Raw genomic sequence first — 12,625 nt, forward strand, 5'->3', positions numbered from 1 at the left:
ACAGGCATAAACTAACTTCTACCTTTGTAATTTCAGCTCAAACATTAAGAAAGAAAAGGTAAGAAAAAGAGTATTTGGTATTTTATACCAAATTTTATAAGATATTATACATATATGTGTGTGTGTGTGTGTGTATATATGTAAAACGTTAAAAAGACTTACCCCTTGTGCGTGAAGATATTCAACAGTTTTGGTTATAGTAAACAGGACAGCACTGGCCTCTCGTTCAGAGAAAAATTTCTGTCTAAGAATTTTATCCAGCAATTCACCCCCTTTCATAAGTTCTGTCACTACATACACATATTTTCCATCATCATATACCTGTAACATTTAACAGCAAAATGTAAAAAATTATGTGACGCTTTACATGTGCTCAGCACACAGTTTGGCATAGTAAAAGAGAAATTAAAACTCACTTTATATACAAGGAAAATTTTACTTATCACAACCAATGAAGGATATAAAATGTGCAAACAATTTTATACACATAAAGATATTAAAATAGGAATTGATGAGACTGAATGTCAGAAAAATAACCTTTAGTTTCCTTCCGTGAACCTTAACTCATGGCAATCAAAATAAGTATGGGTATGGTATCCGAAGGGGCACTGAACTTCTGCTCTTAGGGTGTGTTCCTCTTGATCTTTCTACCTACTAATGATGAGAGGGACTGGTAGAAAGACATGCTGCTGTGATTTTCCTGGAACTTCTGCAACTGCAGAACTTCTGTATTTATACATACAGTACAAAGAATTATTCTGGTTTTGATTAAATCGAAAGACAAGCTGTGGCAAGAACTAAGTAGGAAGATTAAGTAGCAAAGAGAAATTCCATTCAACCACGCAGAAGCATACCAATTTACTCCTAATGTCGAAAAAGAAAGCTCACTGTAACTTTGGATTTGTACTCTAGGCACTCCCAAACGGAAATAACCCTCTCCTTAAACTTCAGGCCCTTTTATTCCCCTCTTCTCATAGAGTTACTGCACACCTTTGCTTAGCTCCCTAACAGGTACCATGTATTAGGGCCCCAAATATGGAGAAAACAAGGTACCTGCCCTCAAAGTTTTTATTCTAGTAGGGAGAAACAGACATAGAAATAAGAGTTTAAAAAAATGTTGGAGATGCTGTAACAAAAGTGGGGATAATTTTAGAGACTTTGGAATCTGAAATGAAGGAAGGAGCAAAGATGTAAAAAATAGCAACAGCTTAGGGAGTTCCCCACGCAAGGCTGAGAGAAAGTGTTTTCTACATTTCCTTTTTAATTTACTTGGCTGGATTCTTGGAGGTTATATTAATTAAAGAGTCACTTAAGTGAAATATTTAATGAGACTAAGTTAACATTCTCCTCTAACAATGAACAGTGATAAATTATTCTGAGGAAATTAGAGTTTCAGTTAGGAAGGAGAAGGGAGGATAAACGTTGGTATTCACAGAACCTCAGAGGTGAAAGCTACCTTAGGAGTCCTCTGGCTTAGCTGGCTACATGACACTTCTGGTCTACAATACCCAGACACGGCCTTTCAGCCTATGTGGGCACCATGAGCAAGAGAGGACTTAATGCTGCCTGAGGAGTTCGCACCCTTTGCCAACACCTCTGTTATGATGAAAGCTATCAAGTAGCAGGGAAAGGAAACTTCACTTGTCTGGGGGGTGGTGATGGGCAGGGCAGGATTCCTGAAGGAAGTAACGCCTTAGCCAAGTCTTAGTTGTGTGGTAGTTAGCCAGGCAAAAAAGGGAAATGGCATTCTCAATTGAGTGAATCATAAATTCAAAGACAGAGCAGCAGAAGAAAACGAGGCATGTTAAGAAAAATTTGTACATACTTGAGCATGGCTGGAGCATAGGGTGTGTGAGGAAGTGTGAAAACTACTACAGATGGAGGAATGCAGAGACCAGAGGTGATGGGGCACATGAACTGTAGGCAGGGAAGTAACATGGTCAGATAGAAGGGACAGCTCTCTCTGGCAGTACTGTGGAAGACAGTTTGGGGAGCCTATGGAGCCTGAGACTTGTCAATCCTGAACATAATTAATACCCAAGTGTTCCAGTAAATACTGATATTAAAAGCAATAATGTAATACTTTTTTTTCTTAAAGGCAGAAAAATTAACTAAACATTTTTCTCTATAACTGGAATTATGCTATATATGTTGGCCTCTAATTTATTTTTTTTACTCACTATATCGAATTCTTTGTCTACCACATGATATGTGAAAACATTCCAAATATGAGTTAGACAACTGAGTCAAATGATCTACATTGAAGAATCTACTTACATCCTTTAGAGTAATAATGTTTGGATGTTGTCCATAACGAAGAAGAATTTCAATTTCTTCTGTAGGGTCTCTCTTGCTTTTATCAATAATCTAAAAGGCAAATATTTATCATAAAATCTCATGAACTATACAGTATAAACGTTAAGTATTTACAGCTACAGGCTTAGGTGTTATTTTGTGTAAACACTGTATTTATAAGCCATTTATCAACCATTTTTATTCAAGTACCTGGCCAGACTGTCTAATCAAAATTTGAAAGCCAGTCTTGATATAGATGGCAAGGCTGTAAAGTAAACTCTAAGCCATGAGTCACATTCAAACCAGGTCTGTCTAGTTTAAGTTTTTAGCAAGTTTAGGATTTAATAAAAACTCAAAAGCCTCAAGAAAAGGTACCAAGAACACAGTTAACATATCTTTCTTCCAGCCTTCAATGTCTTACACCTTTGGGAACGCAGTTAACTTTAAAAAAAAACAAGATTTATTTATTAGTTTATGTTTGGCTGTGTTGGGTCTTCGTTGCTGTGCGTGGGCTTTCTCTAGGTGCGGCAAGTGGGGGCTACTCTTCATTGTGGTGCGTGGGCTTCTCATTGCGGTGGCCTCTCGTTGCGGAGCACGGGCTTCAGTAGTTGTGGCACGTGGGCTTCAGTAGTTGCGGCTAACAGGATCTAGAGCGCAGGCTCAGTAGTTGTGGCACACGGGCTTAGTTGCTCTGCAGCACGTGGGATCTTCCTGGACCCGGGCTCAAACCCGTGTCCCCTGCATTGGCAGGCGGATTCTTAACCACTGCACCACCAGGGAAGCCCTCAGTTAACTTCTAACCCCTATCAATACAGATAATTAAGAGCAAGATGTATTTATAATATCACCGTTAGCATTTGTTTATTGAATTTACTTTCTTTAATAAAATGCTTCAATGGAATATCCCATCAGTTGTAAGCTACTTATAAAAAATTAATAGTTATGTAGAACAAACTTTATTTTTGAAGCTAGGCAGAAAGCTAAGCAGAATACCATACCTAGAATTCTACTTGGCTAGAATGAAGTTTAATTATTACAATAAAGCCCTTTAAAATACTAATTTAGCTTTCCAACTCTTTTATGTCACCTGCTTCTTAAAAATACTTCTCTTAACGTTTTCATCTGTTAAAGTAACATTATATTTTTAAAAAGGCAACAAGGACTTCCCTGGTGGCACAGTGGTTAAGAATCTGCCTGCCAGTGCAGGGGACACGGGTTCGATCCCTGGTCCAGGAAGATCCCACAAGCCGCAGAGCAACTAAGACCGTGCGCTACAACTACTGAGACTGCACTCTAGAGCCTGCGAGCCACAACTACTGAAGCCTGCGTGCTCTGGGGCCCATATGCCGCAACTGCTGAAGCTCGCACGCCTAGAGCCCATGCTTCGCAACAAGAGAAGCCACTGCATTGAGAAGCCCACACACCGCAACGAAGAGTAGCCCCCGCTCACTGCAACTAGAGAAAGCCTGTGCAGCAACGAAGACCCAATGCAGCCACAAAAAAAAAAAAAAAACTGAAAAGAAAAAAGAAAAGGCAACAAGTTTTCCTTTCATTTCATCCAAAATGTAGTCTGAAATAAATTTTGTGACCTTCATACTTTCAGTTTTAAAACAGCTTAGTAATTATGTATGCAATAAATACCCAAACGCTTCAGCATCCTAGGAAAGAGCTTGCAACTCTCAATATGAGCCAAATCTGCTATCTGAAATGGATTTAGTTGTGAAAACAGTTCTTTATTTGGAGAACAGGTAAGTCAAACATACAGGCGTCCACTGTGATCAACTGCAAATGATAGTGTAGAATCAGGCAAATGGATGATTAAGAAGAAAGGTCCATGGAATAGACATGCTGACTCAAGGGAGATGATTTGGGGTTAGTCTTTCGAAAACCAGAACACATTGGGAGGTTTTATTTTATTTTTAAAAATTTATTATTTACTTATTTTTTGGCTGCATCACATGGCTTGTGGGATCTTAGTTCCTGGACCAGGGATTGAACCCGTGCTCCCTGCAGTGGAAGCGTGGCATCCTAACCACTGGACCACCAGAGAATTGGGGAGGTTTTATTTTGGGCAACATTCTCTCTGATCTGCTAATCTTGAGCCCAGCTTACATTATATCCATAACTCTGCTTGTGAATCTTAGATATGTAGTAATTTCAGTAGAATCAAGTGCTGGGATTGGTTTTAGGGATCTAATTTAAGTCACAAGAATCCACATATAGCTGGAGGATGTTCTCAAGGTTTTGGTATACTGCTCCTGGTTTCTATAATTTGAAGGGGGCCTCAGGACACTTCTGCTTTTTTCTGATGTGTTTATGGAGGCAAGATACATTCTTAGATTGCCTGCCAAGTACATTATTCACATTCTCTCCTTTCATGTGTGCAGTTTGAAAATTTCTATGTACCCCACATTTCACTGAGTAGAAGAGCAAATTAAAATGTATTTCTATGGTTCATCCTTATAACTGACAGAATGCCTTACAGACACTGATGACTTTTTAGAACAATTACATCCAAGTTTAAGATAGCAGCAACCATTTTTGGGTGTGTCCTCCCAGATATTTGCTATGCATAAATAAAGCACATTTATTTTTACTTTTACACAGTAAAATCATATTAGATCTAGATAAATGGACAGACTGGTGGAAGGATAGAAGTAATAATAATTAATGCCACTTTCCCCACTAACTAAACACGAGCTACCCATAGTTATAGACTAGTTCTAAGGCTCAAATTAAGTTGAAAGCTTTAGACATTACTTGAATTGTTTGTGATGGGAGAGCAGAGGCATCCAACTCAAGAAGTGAAAAGGCAGAAACTTGAATATAGTATTTGTTCACTTATAACTAAAGGTTTGGACTCGAACTTTATTATAGAGGTATGTGCCTTGGTTTTTGGCTTAGAAAATCTTTACTGTCTTAGGATGCTTGACGAACTTAAAACAGCTAATGATAATATATTTTATGACAGTGGTTCTTATTCTTTTATTGGTTCACAGATCCTTCTAAATGTGAAAGGTGGTATGAACATTTTTGCCATAAAAATGTAAACATACAAAATTTGGCATATAATTCCGAGGAACTCCCTGACATCTTGACCATAAACGGGGGACTTCTGAGAGTACACGGGGTGCTACTAAAAACCAGGTCAGGTGTAAAGTGGTACTGCCCTCCGCAAACTGGATGTATGCTGCCTTACCTTTTGAGCTCATAGGAGGATCTATGGTTCCAGATTAAGATCCCTGAAGATCACTAGCCAGACATTTAAATCACCTTACCTTTTTATAATAAAAGGCACACTTACCAAAGAAGACTGTAATTTTTAACTGGTACTAGCATGCATGAATAAGAACTGTTAGAGGTGCATTTGAAATCTAAAAACACTTACCTTCACTGCAAACTCCATGTTTGTGGCTTTATGTATACATCTCTTGCAAACGGAGTAGGAGCCAACCCCAATATCTTCTTTTACTTCATATCCATCAGTAAACTGAATACTGTTCCTGTGTAACTGCTACAAACACAATTATAAATTGATGAAGAGCCCTGTAATGACTTTGGTACATTACATAATAGGGAAACATGTTACTCAGCATGCACTGTTGGCCTTAACTATAAATATAAATGAATTTAGTAAAAATAAAAATGAATTTTTCTGCATATATTCTTCTACAACTGTGCATTTCTGAAGTGTCTACGATACAATGCACAGCAAGAAATATGCCTTTAAAAAAAGCTTATGTTGAAAAGAAAAAACTGAATATGTACAACAAGAAACACAGAGCTACGTGATAAGGGGCCGACAGCCTTGCCAGTGGTTATGCCCCATTCTACTCCCCAAACGGCTATAGGTCTTTGAAATACCTTTGCAAACGGGGAGACATTTGAAACCTCTGGTATAGAAGAAAAGATTTAGGAGGATTCAGAATTAGAACATCTGGATTCGTCTCTCCGATGCACCGCACAGAAATCATAAACATACATTCTATAGAATTCATCACATGCTTGTCATAGTAAAAGGGACAGACTATTACAACATGAACTTTGTTCAAAAAACAGTGCTTAAATTGGTTTTCTAGAAAGTGGAAAGCAAGATAACTGACTTGTGAAAAAAACTTTAGCGCAAAAGCAACTTAATCATCAAGCAAATTCAAGCACTAAGTATACCCTAAAAACAATTCAGTGCTTCAAAAGATATATCTAGTTCCCTCTATGATTAAGAAGATGAATTAAATTTATCTTTCCATGATACTACGATGGGAAGAAATAAATCTAATGGTTTGTACTATTTGTGTTCCTCTAATAACATTTAATTTAGCAGTGCAGTCGCCTGCTACAAACACACACACTCAGAAACCTGCTTCTGTAGCTCCTTTTTCTCCCACTCTGATCAACAGATGGGATAAGGAGGGAGGTACCCTAAGGCAGTATCCATAACCATTTCTTCCTAATGACAATGGGGCTCCAAAAGAACAAGGACACAAAACTTGGAAAACTTAAAATTTAAGTTTATCTTTATTTTTTATATATTTCTATGGCAGAGGTTGGCAAACTATGGCCTGTGGGCCAAATCTGGTTCACTACCAGTTTTTGCTAAACAAAGTTTTATTGGCACACAGCCATGTTCATTCATTTTACATACAATCTGTGACTGCTTTTGTGCTACAATGGCAGAGTTGAGTAGTCGCAACAGAGATCCATATAGCCTACGAAGCCTCAAATATTTATTATCTGGTCCTTAGAGAAAAAGTCCGCTGACCCCTGTTCGAAAGTATCAGTGAACTAGGAGACCTCAGCTCACCACAGCTGATCTAACAGAGACAGAGGATGAAACAAATTAGGCCCAATAAACATTCTAAGGCACAGGAGACGAGAGACAACAAGATGGTGATACTTATCTCAACTCTCTTAGAATTCTACTTTCAAGTCAGATAGGTATCCAGGATTCTGGCGCATGCAACCTTTTCAAAGGTATATGAAAGGAGTTTCTAAGAGTAATGTCAATGATATAAAATGTATTTTAACCTGCTCACTTAAGGTCAGCAGATCAAATCTAACATAATTATCCACACGATGAACTGTATCTTACAACACTTCAAATTTAAAATTACTTAGACATTCACTCACCTGAACAATTGAGTGCACACCAACTGTCTGCATAGCTTGGCTTTCATCATCTGAGGTAATAGCAACAAAACTAAACCCCCGAAAAAGCTGATGTGCATTAGCACTAGGTGGAATGCCAGGTGAATCTGAAAAGAATAATAAATTACTAAGAAAGTAATTGCTTTGAAAGGTAATTAAGGGAAGAATTGTCAACATTATGAGCATTCTCAGTTATTCTGGAATTCCACTTCTCAGGTATCCAGTGTTTCCAGGATAACTAAGTAAGGCACTGTATCAGATCTGTCCTGATGGCTTATTGCCATCAAACTCTAACATCCTAGTCCCTCAGAGCCCAGAAAATTGCTAATTCATTTGAAGAATATACTAAATTAATGAATTACTGGGTTAATATATTCTAAATTAGCACTGTCCCAAAGAATTTCCTGCAGTGATGGAAATTTTCTTTATCTGTGCTGCCCAATACAGTAGCCCCTAGCCACATGTAGCTACTGAGAATTTGAGATGTGGTTAGTGTGACTAAGAAACAAAATTTTTAATTTTAATTAATTTAAATTTAAACAGCCACATATGGCTACTGGCTACCACATTGGACAGTGCAGCCCTAAATAATAACCTAACAATGCTATGGCTCCCGGTTAGGGGGAGATATAAGGTTGATCTGCAGATAATTTAGGAGAAAGGGATTTAGTCCAGTGGTCTCAATACATAATGTCAGAATCTAGAAATCTAAACTGAAGATAAAATTATTATACATGTAAAAGATCAAATTTATATATATATATATATATATATATACACACACTAGGACAATCACAGTACGTAGTCCTTAAAATGTTTTATGACATGACATGTATTGTTATTCAAATTATTTATGTGGAATCTACTGGAATTAACAAAAACAGAAAAATACTTTCACAATACAGTTAATGCTCACTAAAAAAGAAATAATACAAGTATAATAAATATGTTATTCATAAATATAAACATACAATTAGGCATACTAATATTTATAAACATACTATAAAGGCTAAAGGCAAGCAAAAAACAGGTAAATCTACTTAAACATCAACTCCACATAAAGTTCTCTTTTAATATCAGCTTGATATTCTCAGCAATATATATTGTTTAGTGAATTCTACATCAATGTGACAGTATTATACTGAAGACTTCTGCTAAGAGAACCTATCTGGGCAGAATATAATATAGAACTGCTCTATTCTAAGATTTTTCCTCTATCAGGACAAATTGTATTGAGAAAGCAAAGTAAAACATTACCATATATCATCAGTTCTATGCATATCACTGTCTATACATTTGATAAAATTCTGTTCATGTGTTAATCCAAATTGCTAAGGCTGCCTTACAAAAATAAACACCCATCAATGCTTAATATAGATTGTTAGACTTTTGGCTGTAAAGCTTTATAGCAAGGTTTGAATGATACACTCTATGGGAAATACACGCAAGTACATTTTCTATTTATTTGCTTGTCAATGATAAACCTGGGATCTGATACACCTAAATGAGAGAACATTAGAGTGAAAAACACCATTATGTATAATACACACACTAATGAATGAAATACAACTTACCATTTCAAAGATCACTTCTCTAATAGTCACTGTTTGTGCAATTTTAGGATAAAGCCTGATACAGGATATGAATCATTTTGAAGTTATCACACCTCACATGAAGTTTAAGTTATGTTTGGGATTTGAACTTTGTAAGTACTTCCAGAATACCATATAATATTAGAATTTTAAAGGGCACTACTTATGCTGTAGTATTTCATGTGAACATAGCTACAGGTAAATAAACGCACAACCAAATAATTTTTTCACACAAATTGTATGGAAGTTTAAGGTACAACATAATTTGCTAAAAGATTTAACAAGGATCTTAACTTCTATAAAATGCTATAAAGGATTTACTAATGATCTAGTTATTACAGCAGGGGTAGTGTATGAAGGGAAAAAATGAGGACAGTATATAGAGTTATACTAGATAAGATTTTCTGATTGAACAAGAAAAAAATATATATTGTCTTATATTTGGGTTTTCACGTTTTCTCCTTACCTTTGGGAGTTTTCGCAGTAAACTCAGGATCAAAATAGAAAGTATCTTCAGGCCTGCCAGTTGCAGGTTTAAAAGGTGGATGAATTTCTCTTCTATACAGTTTCTGGAGGAAAAATAAGAGACTTAGACATGTGTTAATTATAAAAAAAATTTCAAGCAAGTTTTCATTCTATACTTACATTCCAGTCTATTGTTGAGAAAAATGAATGTCTTTTAATTTCTTCAACTCCATCTGGTCCTGCGCCTATCAAAAATTGACTAGTTTTGATTAAATGGTAATTTTATTTCAAGGATAAATATATATATTGTTTATTCAGTCTTCACTTTTAACATTTGTCCTACTATTTCATAATCCCACAACAAACACAAATATCCATCTCCCCCCTAGAAAACAAACACCAACAAACACACAAAAGAAACAAATTAATTAAAAATTTTACCTAATCTGTTTGCAGGATTTCGTTTGAAAAGCATTCGTAAAAGACTCTGGGCTTCAGGACTCAAAAACTGTGGCATCCCAAGTTTGGCTCTAAATAATAAATCCATATATTTTATGTTTTGGAGGTATCTGTATTTTATTTTTAAAATAAACTTTTAATTTTAAGATAATTATGGATTCAAAATCAGAAATAATACAGAGAGAGCCTACGTACCCTTTACCCAGTTTCCCCCAGTGGTAACACCTTACAAAACTATAGTGTGATATCACAACCAGGATATTGACATTGACACAATCCACTGATCTCATTCAGATATCTCCAATTTTCATTGCACTTATTTGTGTGTGTGTTTAGTTCTATGCCATCTTTTAAATTGAAGTATAGTTGATTTACAGTATTACATTAGTTTCAGGTGTACAGCATAGTGATTCAGTATTTTTGCAGATTATATTCCATTTTAGGTTATTATAAGATAACGGCTATAATTCCCTGTGTTATATTGTATATCCTGTTGCTTACTGATTTTATACATAGTGGTTTGTATCTGTTAATCCCACACCCCTAATTTGTCCCTCGCCCCCCCTTCCATCTCCCCTTCGGTAACCATACGTTTGTCCTCTGTATCTGTGAATGTTTCTGTTTTGCATATACATTCATTTGCATTATTTTTTGACTCCACATGTAAATGATATCATACAGTATTTGTCTTTCTCTGTCTCAGTTATCTCACTTAGCATAATGCCCTCAAGGTCCATCCACATTGCTGTAAATGGCAGAATTTCATTCTGTTTTATGGCTGAGTAATATTCCATTTTGTGTGTGTGTGTGTGTGTGTGTGTGTGTGTGTGTGTGTGCGCGCGTGTGCGTGCGTATGCCAAATCTCCTTAATCCAATCATCTGTTAATGGGCACTTGGGGTGCTTCCATGTGCTGGCTATTGTAAATTGTGCTGCTATGAACACTGGGGTGCATGTATCTTTCTGAATTAGAGTTTTCCCATCAACAGTGTACAAGGGTTCCCCTTTCTCCACATACTCTCCAACATGTGTGCTTTTTTTTTTGGCCACACCGCGCACCTTGCGGGATCTTAGTTCCCCAACCAGGGATTGAACCTGGGCCCTCGCAGTGAAAGTACGGAGCCCTAACCACTGGACCGCCAGGGAATTCCCATCCAACATGTGTTATCTGTAGACTTTTTTTTTTAAAACATCTTTATTGGAGCATAATTGCTTTACAATGTTGTGTTAGTTTCTGCTGTATAACAAAGTAAAAATATGGAATGCTTCACGAATTTGCATGTCATCCTTGTGCAGGGGCCATGCTAATCTTCTCTGTATCATTCCAATTTTAGTATATGCGCTGCCAAAGCGACCACTATTTGTAGACTTTTTGATGATAGCCATCCTGACAGCTGTGAGATGAAGTTCTATGCCATTTTATTACATTTCTAAGTCCCTGTATCCACCACCACAGTAAAGGTACTGAACAGTTCAACACCACCAGAATCCCTCAAGTGGCTCCTTTATAACCACACCCACCTCCCTCCCTCCCCAATTCCTAACCTCTGGCAACCACTAATGTATTCTCCATTTCTATAATTTTGTCATTTTAAGAATGCCATGTAAATGGAACCATACAGTATGTAACTTTTTTCATGCAGCATAATTCCCTTGAGATTCATCCAAGTTGTTGTATTAATAGTTCATTCCATTTATTTATTTATTTATCTATCTATCTACTATATTATTTATTTGGTTGCACCGGGTCTTAATTGCAGCACGTGGGCTCCTTAGTTGCTGCTCCAGGGCTCCTTAGTTGCAGCAGGTGAGGTCCTTAGTTGCGGCTCATGGGCTCCTTAGTTGTGGCTTGCTGGCTCCTTAGTTGCAGCACATGAACTCTTAGTTGTGGCATGCATGTGAGATCTAGTTCCCTGACCAGCGACTGAACCCGGGCCCCCTAAATTGGGAGCATGGAGTCCTATCCACCGCACCACCAAGGAAGTCCCAATAGTTCATTCATGTTTATTGCTAAGTAGTATTCCATGACAAGGATATTCCACAGATTATCCATTTATCTGTTGAGGGACATTTGGATTGTGTCCAGTTTGGGGCTATTATGAATAAAACTGCTATGAGTATTTGGGTCTAGGTTTTTGTGTGAACACAGAATGTTAGCCCCAAATCTTCTAATGAACTTCTTCATTTTTCAGAATTTGGTAAAAAGCACTACTGTAAAAGTAAGATCATCTGAGTCTTAGTTCTGGGTCTGTTACTAAGAACTTTGTGACCTTGGGAAAGCCAATCCCCTTGAGCCTGTTACCGGTTCTTCATGAGCAAGGGGATTGGATGTTAGATTAATGGCTGCTGAACTGTAGACTTGGAACCCTTTCTCAATAGGAATTTAAGAAATCCAGCATTTAAAACATTTAAAAGAACATGTGCTTCACACACCTATTTTTTCCCTCCCGTTCCCTTTAATAGCCCTCCAGGGAAGGGGAGCTGGTGGGAAAGGGGTCTGTGGAACATCTAAGATGTCTGTGGCACACAGTCTGAAAACCACTGGCCTGGATGAGCTTGAAGGTCTGTTTCACTTCTAATATATAATTTTACTCTTTTTCTCAACCTACAAATCAAGGAAACCAATGATCCTGTAAGTATGAAAATAATAACAGAGCTGGAGAAAATGGCT

At 37.1% G+C, this 12,625-nt stretch overlaps 1 protein-coding gene across 5 annotated transcripts in view; it reads right to left on the reverse strand.

The window, feature by feature from the left end:
- Nucleotides 1-12,625, reverse strand: part of RPS6KA3 (ribosomal protein S6 kinase A3) — a 109,571-nt gene that overhangs the window by 14,309 nt on the left and 82,637 nt on the right. For 4 of the 5 annotated variants that reach the window (XM_082864201.1, XM_082864203.1, XM_082864205.1 and 1 more), the window contains 7 exons: nucleotides 9,939-10,027; nucleotides 9,678-9,742; nucleotides 9,499-9,601; nucleotides 7,423-7,547; nucleotides 5,684-5,809; nucleotides 2,278-2,367; nucleotides 163-321 (listed from right to left, as the gene is read on the reverse strand). In XM_082864201.1, the coding sequence (XP_082720327.1) occupies nucleotides 163-321; nucleotides 2,278-2,367; nucleotides 5,684-5,809; nucleotides 7,423-7,547; nucleotides 9,499-9,601; nucleotides 9,678-9,742; nucleotides 9,939-10,027 (757 nt within the window). The remainder of the gene's footprint in view (nucleotides 1-162; nucleotides 322-2,277; nucleotides 2,368-5,683; nucleotides 5,810-7,422; nucleotides 7,548-9,498; nucleotides 9,602-9,677; nucleotides 9,743-9,938; nucleotides 10,028-12,625) is intronic. The other variant, XM_082864202.1, reaches the window with a different exon arrangement.

Source organism: Leucopleurus acutus (genome assembly GCF_964270905.1).
Source record: "Leucopleurus acutus genome assembly, chromosome: X".
Classification (NCBI taxonomy): domain Eukaryota; kingdom Metazoa; phylum Chordata; class Mammalia; order Artiodactyla; family Delphinidae; genus Leucopleurus; species Leucopleurus acutus.